At 46.1% G+C, this 12,373-nt stretch overlaps 1 protein-coding gene across 1 annotated transcript in view; it reads right to left on the bottom strand.

The window, feature by feature from the left end:
• LOC112075794 (tyrosine-protein kinase RYK) overlaps positions 1 to 12,373 on the bottom strand; it is a 103,711-nt gene that overhangs the window by 81,812 nt on the left and 9,526 nt on the right. The window contains 1 exon segment of the mRNA XM_070441069.1: positions 1,039 to 1,138. Within this exon segment, the coding sequence (XP_070297170.1) occupies positions 1,039 to 1,138 (100 nt within the window).

The following is a 12,373-nucleotide window of genomic DNA, read 5'->3' as shown; positions in this document are numbered from 1 at the left end:
CGGTCTAATTTCCCCCCCCTGGTGGTCTATTTCCCCCCCTGTCCCCCCCTGGTCTTTGATTTCCCCCCCCCCCCCTCTGGTCTATTCCCCCCCTGGGTCTATTTCCCCCCCTGGTCTATTCCCCCCCCCCCCTGGTTCTATTCTTTTCCCCCCCCCCTGGTCTATTTCCCCCCCCTGCCGTCTAGTTCCCCCCCCCCCTGGTCTATTTCCCCCCCTGGTCTATTTCCCCCCCCGCCTGGTCTATTTTCCCCCCCGTTGGTCTATTTCCCCCCTGGTCTATTCCCCCCCTGGTCTATTTCCATGTTGTGTTTACAGCCTGACTTTACACTTAAGTGTCACTACACACAAAACCCCAACATGTCAAAATGGAAATATGTTTTTTTGAAATGTTTATAAATCATTAAAAAATGAACATCTGAAATGTTTTAAGTCAAGTATTCAAACCCCTTTGTTATGTCAAGCCTAAATGGAATTCACTCCCTCACGACGCCAGGACAGCGGAGTCAATCACCACCTTCCGGAGACACCTGAAAACCCCACCTCTTTAAGGAATACCTAGGATAGGATAAAGTAATCCTTCTCACCCCCCCCCCCCCTTAAATAAGATAATAGACCAGGGGGGTGAACACTCTGCAGCAGATATTTTAACACCTGAAACGTCTCTTTCAACACCTTCGTGAGTGGAATGTTTACTGTTCATTTCACTCGCTTTGGCAAAAGTAAACATGTTTCCCATGGCAATGAGAGAGAGAATAACATAAAGATGTATTGCCACATGAGAGTGACAGAAGACGACAGGATTACATTGGGCTGCCCTTTAACCTTTCTCTTCAGGGTCTGGGGCCAGGTCACTATGACAACCGGTGATGGAAAAGGACTATATTTGATTGGTTGTTCGACCGACCTAGCAACACACATCATCCTGATGGCTGGTCCTACTAAACAAGGATACACACGTTTCATAATACAACAGAATATTTAGGCTAAAGACTATTATAATAGCCGAGGGTAATGGGACGTGGTGATTGGTAGACAGACCTGAGGCTGTGCGAGGCACCTCCCCTTGGTTAGAGATGTTGCTCTGTGGTTGGTTCATAGCTGCAGGGTTGTCTACGTGGAAACCCATCCTGTAATCAACCTGTAGGAGAGGAGAGGAGGATTAGTGTGTGTGTGTGTGTGTGTGTGTGTGTGTGTGTGTGTGTGTGTGTGTGTGTGTGTGTGTGTGCGATGGTTTAGCCTATTGACTGGCGTCCCGCAGTACACGGCAGAGAGACGGCAGGGCAGAGAGACAGCACGGCAGCGAGACAGCACGGCAGCGAGACAGCACGGCAGCGAGACAGCACGGCAGCGAGACAGCACGGCAGCAGGGCAGCGAGACAGCAGGGCAGCGAGACAGCAGGGCAGCGAGACCGGGTTAGGGGAGGGTTTAGCCGGCAGGGATGTCCTTGTCCCATCGCACACTAGCGACCCCTGTGGCGGGCCGGGCACAGTGCAGGCTGACACGGTAGCCAGGTGTACGTGCGTTTCCTCCGACACATTGGTGCGGCTGGCTTCCCGGGTTAAGTTGGCATTGTGTTAAGAAGCAGTGCGGCTTGGTTGGGTCGTGTTTCGGAGGACGCACGGCTCTCGACCTTCGCCTCTCCCAAGTCGGTACGGGAGTTGCAGCGATGGGACAAGACTAACTACCAATTGGATATGACAAAATTGGGGGGGAAAAAATATACTTTCTTTTTTTTAACTATCTGATGTGCTAGATGCTTTGCTTATGTTTGATGTAAAAAAATATATATTTTTAAATCGACTGGATGCATTTTTACTGCAGCTCTCTGCCCCCCTGACTGATGAATCACTGATCCATATTTATAACCTAATGATTATATCTGGTACTGTCCCCAAGGTTTGGCAGGCGGACCATGTTCTGCCCCTTCACATAGGTCGTGACCCTTGTGACCTAAATCATCATCCGCCTATTTCTAAACCTTCTTGCCTGGCTAAAATATTAGAATCGTTGAACTGTATTCTAAAATGTACATCAGTCAGGTTTTAGACCAGGTTATAGCTCAATCTCTGCTGCATGAGCCTAGTTATAAATGATGTTAACTGTGTGAATAAAAGGCAACATTGTGCTTCCCTCTTCATTGACCTGTCAGAGGCTTTCCATACTGTCGATCACTCACTGCTAATTCAGAGGCTTTCCATACTGTCGATCACTCACTGCTAATTCAGAGGCTTTCCATGCTGTCGATCACTCACTGCTAATTCAGAGGCTTTCCATGCTGTCGATCACTCACTGCTAATTCAGAGGCTTTCGTCAATTGTCCTAGACAGGGCTGCATGTCACTGGTTTAAACAGGACCTCACAGATAGAACTCAATATGCATCTACTGATGTAAAACATTTAACCTACACTTGTATTCTGATAGTGTCGTACATGATAGTGCCCCCACAGTCAGCTCTCTGAACTACAGTCTGCCTTTGTATTACAGATAAACTTTGACCGGAAATGACTACTGAATGCAGGTAAAACTAAGTACATGTTGTTCTCTAGAGCACATCAAAAATAACTCTGATGATTTCAGCATACGTACTATGGACGGTGCCCATATTGATCGTGTCCCTGCTTACAAATATATGGGCTTCTGGCTATATGAAAAGCGGTCTTTTAAAATGCATATTAGAAGAGTTAGTTAAGAAGCTGAGAATAAAAATGGGCTACATTCTATAGAAATAGGTCCTGCCTCTCGCTAAATAGTAGAAAGCAGTTGGTTGGTCCTCTGTGATGTCATCACTACATTCTCTACCAGACAGTTGGTTGGTCCTCTGTGATGTCATCACTACATTCTCTATCCGACAGTTGGTTGATCCTCTGTGATGTCATCACCACATTCTCTACCAGACAGTTGGTTGGTCCTCTGTGATGTCATCACCACATTCTCTATCAGACAGTTGGTTGGTCCAAGAGAGAGCATCCTGCCTTACCCCAGCCTTTACCCTGCCTCTACATCCCAGCCGCTTTAACCTGCCTTACCCCACCAGCTATTAACCTGCTTACCCCCATCTTTAACCCTGCTTCAGACCCACATCTTTAAACCTGCCCGGGCACCAACGCTTTAACCTGCCACGCCCCCACGCAATTTAACCTGCCACAGCCCTTTACCTCCCATACTAGCTATTTTCCTGATGGGTCCCAGGTTAAGCTAGTGCATTATGTAGGGATAGAGTCCATTTGGATGGCAGACTCGCCTCCTATCTGAACAGTGAGGCAGTTTGAACCATAAGGGTTGTGCAATCTAAGCATCGTAAGACAACCGCTCCACCGCTTCCTCCCCCTCCCTCTACCCCCTCTCCCCCTCCCCCTCTAACCCCTCTCCCCTTCCCTCCCCCTTAACCCTACTCCCCTCTCACCCTCTAAACCCCTCATCCCCCTCTAACCCCTCATCCCCCTCTCCCCCGTCTCCCCCTCTTCCTCCCTCTTCCTCACCCTCCTGTCTCCCCTCTTCCTCCCTTCGCCTCCCCTCCTGTCTCCCACCTCTTCTCCTCCCCTCTTCCTCCCCCTCCTGATCTCCCTCACTGATCTCCCCCGCTCTTTCTCCCCCTGCCTTTCCTCCACTCTTCTCCCTCCTCTTCTCCCCTCTTTCTCCCCCCTTTCTCCTCCTCATTCTCCTCCCCCGTCTTCTCCCCCTCTTTCTCGCCTCTTTCTCCCCACCTCGTTCCTTCCCTCTTTTCTCCCCCCTCTTTCATCCCTCGTCCCATACTTTCTCCCCTCGGTCTCCCCCTATTCTTCTCTCCCCCCTCGGTCCTCCCCTATTTACTACCCTCTTCACTCCCCCTCTTATCTCCCTCTGTTTCCTCCCCTTCTTTCTCCCCTCTCTCCCTCCTCGGGGGCCCCTCTCGGAAGGCTTTTTCCTTCTGTAACACAAGCGTGTGGTTTATGCGGGAAACGGTTGGTTGTGAAAGACCACGATGTTCAGCTCCTCGCCTGACCATATGTCGGTTTTAGACCAAACTGGTTCGTCATGTTACCGAACTGTTGAGAACTGCAAATCTTCTCCCCTCCTGACGAGAGTTCACACAACCTGATGGAACTGGCAAGCTTCTTCAATACACACCAGTTAAACCACACTGCTGTACACCATGCCTATCCTCTCCTTAGTCTTCGCCTCTTCCTTTTTCCTTCTTTTCCCATTAGTTCTCCCCTTTTCTCTCTCATCCTCAATCTATTAGAGTGTGGGTCAGGGAGGGTTAAGTCAGGCGGTACAGACTGGTATTCCCACAGTTCAGCATCCTTGACCTCTACATACACGTTATACAACAGTGAAGTACACCCCTACATTTTGTAATATTGGTTGATTTTTCTGTGACAACTGAAGAATTACACTTTGCTACACATGTAATAGGTGCTGAGTGTGCGCTTGCATATCACAGTGTAATTTGCTGTCCCCTCAAAATAATCAACACACCACCATATCACACTGTCCTACACCGCTGGCAACGAAAGAAGTGAGCTACACGCCCTAGTGAACAGTAGTAAGTAGTAAAACAACAGTCTGACAACTGGGGTGGATTTGGGCGGGCGGGGGTGTAAGTAAAACACCGGTCTGAGAACATCGGTCGTCCCCTCGGCCGGCTGTAGTACAAAACAACAGGTTTGAGAACTGGTGTCTTTGGGCGGGTCGTAGTCAATACACCAGTCTGCAGAAAACTGGGATGTTGAGGGGCGTGTCGTACAAACAACAGGCTCTGAGAAACTGATAATCCTCGGTAGCTTAGAGCTTCACTAACAGCCATGTCGATTCCAGCGCTGTATCACACCCGCCGGCCACACACAGATAAGGCCGCAACAATTGGCCAGCGTTCCGTCTAGTTGTTATTGGGGAGGGTTTGGCCAGGGGTACGGCCCGTCATTGAATAAGAATTTGTCTCTTTAAGCGCACCCAATAGGTCCGCAGACGATGCCTGCACTGCCACTGCCCTCACCCATCTGGCAGAGATACTAATGTAAGAATGCTGCTTCATTGACTACAGCTGATCATTCAACACCCATAATCAGCCTCCAAACTCTCATTAAAGCTGGAGGCCTGGGTCTAACCCTCCCTGACACACTGGGTCCATGGACTTCCTGACGCCCCCCCCCCCCCCCCGCAAGGTGGATGAAGGGTACGGAAACAACATCTCACCCCGCTGATCCTCAACACAGGGGCCCCACAGAGGGTGCGTGCTCAGCCCCCTCTGTTACTCCATGACGGCCAAAACGCTCCAACTCAATATAGTTTGCAGATAACAGAACATGAGTAGGCCCGTGTTACCGAGCAACGACGACGGCCTAAACGGGAGGAGTGAGGGCCCTGGGAGATTGTGTGCAGAAAATAAAATAACCTCTTCTCAAGCGTCAACAAAATGGCAGGAGCTGATCGTGTCCCTCAGGGAAGACAGCAGAGGGCAGCATCCCCTACTCCACATGCACGATCGAAGTGGGGAAGCGGAGGGAGAACGCTCTTGAAGTTACTTCTGGCGCACAACATCACTGACAGCTGGCCCCCCCACCAAGGCACAGACGCTGAGGGTGGTGCGGTTGCCAAAGTTCCACAGGGGTTCAACTGCCATGCCCTCACAGGACATCGTACAGCACCAAGCGATGTCAAAGGAAGGCCAAAAAATGATATCGGACATGACCCACACGCAGCCAGCACGGCCTGGTTCACCCGCTACCAACCCATGCAGAAGCGCGGGTCAGTACAACGGTGGATTAAAGCAGCGGACAGAGAGACTGAAAACGCTTGTATCTTATGGTATTTAACTCTACCACATGTTACAATATATACCTATCAATTACCGTCGCTCACCTGTGCCCCCTGCCACATTGACTCTGTGCGTACCCCTGCTATAATAGCCTCCACATTGACTTGTACGTTACCCCGTGTATAAATAGCCTCCGCATTGACTGCTGTACCCAGGTAACACCCTGTATATAACCTCCACTTGACTCTGTAACCCACGTAACACCCTGTTATATACGCCTCCACATTGGACTCTTGTTACCGTTAACACCCCTGTAATTAGGCCTCACATTGCAGTCTTGTACTCGGTTACCGATCCCTGTATAGCCTCCACATTGACGTCTGTACCACGTACACCTGCCTGTATTATGCCTCCCACATTGACTCTGTACCGTACCCCTTGCCTTATAGCCTCCAACATGACTCTGTACCGCGTAACCCTCGCGTTCTATTAGCCTCCACACTTGACTTGTACGTACCGACCCTGTATATAATGCTCCCACAAATTGACTCTGTACCGGTACTACCTGAGCGCCTGTATTAGGAGCCTACCCACATTGATCTCTGTACCGTACAGCCGCTCGTTATAACGGCCCACATTGACTCTGTACCGCCGAAGCTACCCAGCTGTATAAGCCATCCACATTGACTCCTTGTATTCGTTACCGAGCCGGAGTGTGTATATGTAGCACTGAACATCCACATTCCGACAGGTACTGTAGCAGTACCACCTCTGACTGGTAGTCTACCATTGTACTGTCGTCAGACCCTGTATATATTGCCTCCCACTATGACTCTGTACGGTTACCCGATCGTGTATAATAACCTCCACATCGTTGACACTCTGTAACAGTACCCCCGTAGATAGTGCTCACGAGCATTGATGCTGCTACCCGGTACCCCTTGTATATAGCCTCACATTGCACTTCTTGAACCAGTACCCCCTCGTATATGTCTCCACTTGACTCTACCGTAGCACCCTGTTAGATGCCTCCGCTCCACATTGACTCTGTACCGTCAAACACCCCTGAACGTATTAGCAGCACATTGACTCTGTACCGTCACCCTGTATATAGCCTCCACATATTGACTCTGTACCGGTACCCCGACTGTATATAACGTCCACATTGACTCTGTACCGTACCACCCCCGTTGTATAGCCTCCACAATGACTCTGTACCGTAACCCCTGTATATAGCCTCCACATTGACTCTGTACCGGTAACCCCTTGTATATAGCCTCCAAATTGACTCTGTACCAGTACCCCCGTATATAGCCTCTCCACATTGACCTGGTACCGGTACTCCCCTGTTATATAGCCTCCCATTGACTCTGTACCTGGTACCTCGACCCCTGATCATCTAGCTCCACATTGACTCTGTACCCGTAACACCTGTATATAGCCTCCACATTGACTTCTGTGCCAGTACCGCCCTGTATATAGCCCTCACAATTGACACTCGTACCGGTAACCGCTGACTTTAGCCTCCACTGTTGACTTCTGTACCGGTACCGCCACTTATACTGCCTCCACATTTGACTCTGTACGCGTAACACCCTGTTATAGGCTCCACATTGACCTCTGTACCGGTACCCAAACACCCCTGTATTAGCTCCATACAATTGACTCTGTACCAGTACACCTGTATATATGCCTCCACATTGCTCTGTACCATACACCCTGTATATGCTCATAAGTAGCTTTCACTGTAAGGTCTACTACACCTTTGTACATTTGGCGCATGGACTAATTACAATTTGATTGAAATAGTTTACACGTAGTCACATACAGAGAGGAAACTCCACTGACCAAGTCTTTTTTGGCGGAGAAGAAACAAGCTTTGTGCCGGTAATACCCAGTGCGGCTGGAGTATCCCTGACAAGGTTCTCTCCGTGGGTGTGAACGCTCAACGTCTCATACACACAAGATATTTGTAAGTCGACCCCGCCTCTTGCCCTCAGAACAGCCTAAATTCGTATGGCACGGACTCTACAAAGTGTGAAAGCGTTCCGCAGTGATGCTGGCCTATGTTGACGCCAATGCTTCCTCAGTTGTCAAGTTACCCGGCTGTCCTTTGGGTGGTGGACCGTTCTGATACCACACGGAATCTGTTGAGCGTGAAAAACCCACAAGCGTTGCAGTTCTTGACACAAACCGCTGCCCCTGCGCACACACCTATACCCCACGTTCCAAGGCACTTAAATACTTAATATTAGTCTTGCCCATTCATCTCTGAATGGCACACATACACAATCCAAGATCAGCAAATGTTCAATCCAGTGTGGAAGAGCTTAGAGACTTACCCAGAAAGAACTCACGCTGTAATGCTGCCAATGTTTTTACTCTGGTATGAACAGGCCTAAATATATATTTTTTAATTTTGCTTTGTAATGTTTCTAAAACATACATGTATTCCGATTTAAGAAGTAATGTGTTTATATTTATTTTATTTCAGAGTCTTTTAACCAAATATCACACGATGAAAGACCAACATTTTCACCTGCCCCTTTAAGGGACGGGGGAGAGGTTACGTGGTAACACATCAGTAGCAGAGTTCCCGAGCAGTTCAAAATTAAAATGTATTTAAAAATTAAACATTAAAAACGATGTCAATATTCAAGAAACAACATGGACAAAGTCTCACTTCAGTAGACTTTATTTCAAGTAAATTCAACCAACTTTTTATGCCTGGTGTTCAGCGCTTCTAAAAATGAACTCTTTCACTCATGTGCCCACGGCCCACCAGGCAGCGCTGCAGTGCGAGGTGGGATATGCTATAGGATTCGTAGTTCTTTGACTTTTTGTGTTATTTAATTTAGCAGCTATGAACAAATGGCAGAATACTTAGAAATCCATTACTGCAGCCTTTATTTTACTATACATGTGATCATATTGTACTCTTTTTTTTTTAATCTTTTTTTTTTACAAATGCGAGTGAAATTTCACACTGTGCATTCCTGACCCATGACGTCCGTAGAACATTCTTCCCGAGTCTGACGAACATCCAAATCCTTCCAGGCGCTTTTTTTTTGTTGGCAAACTGGAGTCAAATGTTTGGGATGAACTGGGTCCATTTTATGTGTGGGCAAAATCCAATCACTGCATTCCACAAAACGAGTTTTGAGATACGAAGACATTATTATAAATTAAATGAAACTGTTCCCACGAAAAAGGTCCACGTCTGACAGCATGTCCTCCTGAGTTTAATACAGCACGATTATAGTCAAGGCGAGTCCATGCTGCAGTCAGAACTACAGTCGACTGGTAAATGTCTCTACAAGACTGCGTTCAGTCAACTAGTGATAACCTCACCCTCCCATCTCCAAACTGCTAACCCCTACAATGAAACTGAGGAGTAATACTTCATTAGTTATAGAAGCTAACCCCTATTCATTTATTATTTTATATATATATATATATATATTAATCTTTAATAGAGAGAGAGATTCCTCAGGATCTGTGTATTTTATGGAAAGCATTCGCAATTTCCACTTAAATCCTTCACTAACCCAAATTTCTCCTGGATAGGAAATTGCTGTCATATTTCAAGGTTCGCCTCACTTGAGTGTTTTTTGATGCGTCTGATTTGTACCTCTCCAAACTTCTAACAGCTGTCCGTTTGCAAGCCAGTGATGGGAAGGAGACCTAGAATGGAATGTTATTCTTATTTGATGTGGCGTTGGACCTAAATGCCTGTTTCCTGGACACAGATTAGGCCTAATTTCAGCATGGACTAAAAATGTACTTTTCAATGAGATTCTCATATTCTTGCTCGTTGTTCGGTCTCATCATAAACTGGAGGCATATTGCAGGGAAGGTATAGGGCTCTTTGTGAATGTATGCTGGTTCAGAGCGTACCATACTATGTTATGTATGTGGTCCCGTGTGCTCAGTTGGTAGAGCATGGCGCTTGCAACGCCAGGTTGTGGTTCATTCCCCACGGGGGGACCAGGATGAATATGTATGAACTTTCCAATTTGTAAGTCGCTCTGGTAAGAGTGTCTGCTAAATGACTTAAATGTAAATGTTATGACTCCGTTTCTCTCATTTCCTTGAGGATGTTTTGGTTGGTACTTGTTATTGTAATGGATTCTCTCTTATAGTCTCCATATACATACGTGTACATATTCTCATTCACCCTTTTTAGATTTGCGTGTATTAGGTAGTTGTTGGGGAAGTGTTAGATTACTTGTTAGATATTACTGCGCTGTCGGGAACTAGAAGCACAAGCATTTCAACTACACCTCGTTTTAACATCTGCTAACCGTGTGTACATGAACCAAAAGGATTTGATTTTGAACAGGTGTGTGAGAGACCAGGTGTGTTTGTGTGTGCAGGTCTAGATGCAGAGCTGTACTATGTGCGGGATGAGTGGTGAACCACTATGCTCTCTCCTTCATCCTGCCTGTATCCAGCGAGACCAACAGCCTGCACTTCACCTGGCGCTCCAAGGACAAGGTACACACACACAACACACATCACACCACACAACAACCACACACACACACCACACACACACACTACACCTACCTAACTTTTGTAGGTGTGTGTGTGTAGGATATCTCTCCCTACGTTGCCTGTACACAACAAAATCAAAAACTAACGCGAGCGAGAAGAGTTAATGTCTAACAAAAGAACATTAGATAAACCCTCTCAAACTTGTTAGCTAGTTTGGCCGTCAAAATTGCACTGATAAACGTCGGGAATTAGTAGCCTCCTCGTCCTTCTGCAACTTGCCTGGCCACCCATTTTGATTGATGCCAAACTATTTGATTGACAACTAGAGATATGTTAACTGTGGATAACAGTAGTTAAAGTTCAGCATAGCTCACTAGCTAACGCTAGGCTCCATGTTTTTAAGCTTGCTAAATAAGTAAATGGCTAGTTTGATAAATAGACACAGTAGCCCAGCGGTGTCAAACTCAATCAGAGCATGGGCCATATTGGGGGGGGGGGGAACGTGCAACTGTGACCCAAACTGGCCGCTGTTTTATTAGAAAAAAATATGTCCTTTTTTAATAATGTCCACTCGTATATACATAGGATGCTGTATACAGAATTAACATTAAAACTAGAAGAACAGATCTATAATATCTGTCCAGTCTTTGTTGCTCTGCTCGCAGATGTGCAAATATGCTGTGATCCTAATCAATACTTATTTAATAACTCCAAATAACAAAAACATAAGCTTAGGTTGTTGTAAACATTTTGTTGAGGTTGACTTGTCATTTATTGCCATTGATTGTTTGATTGTATTGACAATCACAGCCTTAGTGTCTTTATTTAACCAGGGAGTCTATACTGAGACAGAGTTGTCTTTATTTAACCAGGGAGTCTATACCTGAGACAGAGGTGTCTTTATTTAACCAAGGGAAGTCTATAACTTGAGACAGAGGTGTCTTTATTTAACCAGGGAGTCTATACTGAGACAGAGGTGTATTTATTTAACCAGGGAGTCTAACTGAGACAGAGGTGTCTTTATTTAACCAGGGAGTCTATACTGAGACAGAGGTGTATTTATTTACAAGGGAGTCTATACTGAGACAGAGGTGTATTTATTTAACCAGGGAGTCTATACTGGGACAGAGGTGTCTTTATTTAACCAGGGAGTCTATACTGAGACAAGAGGTTTATTTATTTAACCAGGGAGTCTAATACTGAGACAGAGGTGTATTTATTTAACCAGGGAGTCTATACTGGGACAAGAGGTGTCTTTATTTAACCAGGGAGTCTATACTGAGCACACTCTGTCTCAGTATACGACTCCCTGGTTTAAATAAAAGAACACACGTCTGTCCATAGCTCTCCTGGTTAAATAAATAACACCCTCTGTCCTCAGTATAGACTCCGATGGTTGAAATAAAGATCCACGTCTGTCTCAGTAAATCTGACTGCCCTGGTTAAATAAGACACTCTGTCTCTCAGTAATAGACTCCTGGTTTTAAATAAAACACCCTGTCTCAGTATATGACCGCTGTTAAATCAAATGACACCCTCTGTCTGCAGTATATGACTCGCTGGTTAAATAAAGACAACCTCTGTCTCAGTATTAGACTCGCTGGTTAATAAATACCACTCTGCTTCCAGTATAGAAACTCCCTGGTTAAAATAAAAGCACCTCTGTCTCGTATAGACTCCCTGGTTAAAATAAAGACACCTCTGTCTCAGTATAGAACTCCTGGTTAAATAAAGAACATCCCCTCTGTCCTTCAAGCATAGACTCCCTGGTTAAAATAAAGACCACTAAGGCTGTGATGTCAATCAATTAAACATCAATGGCATAAATGAACAAATGTCAACCTCAAAACAAAATTGTTACAACAACCTAGCTATGTTTTTTGTTTATTGGAGTTATTAAATAAGTATTGATTAGGATCACAGCATATTATGCACATTGCGAGCAGAGGCAGCAAAGACTGGGACAGATATTATAGATCTGTTCTCTAGTTTTGAATGTTAATGTCTGTATACAGCAATCCTATGTATATTACGAGTGGACATTAGTTAAAAAAAAGGAAGCATATTTTTTCTAATAAACAGCGGCCAGTTTGGGTCAACAGTTGCACGTTCCCCCCCCCCCCCCAATATGGGCCCA

Source organism: Salvelinus sp. IW2-2015, unplaced genomic scaffold (genome assembly GCF_002910315.2).
Source record: "Salvelinus sp. IW2-2015 unplaced genomic scaffold, ASM291031v2 Un_scaffold3403, whole genome shotgun sequence".
Lineage (NCBI taxonomy): Eukaryota > Metazoa > Chordata > Actinopteri > Salmoniformes > Salmonidae > Salvelinus > Salvelinus sp. IW2-2015.
Note: the sequence above shows the minus strand (reverse complement) of the source record. Positions and strands in the feature narration are given on the sequence as shown.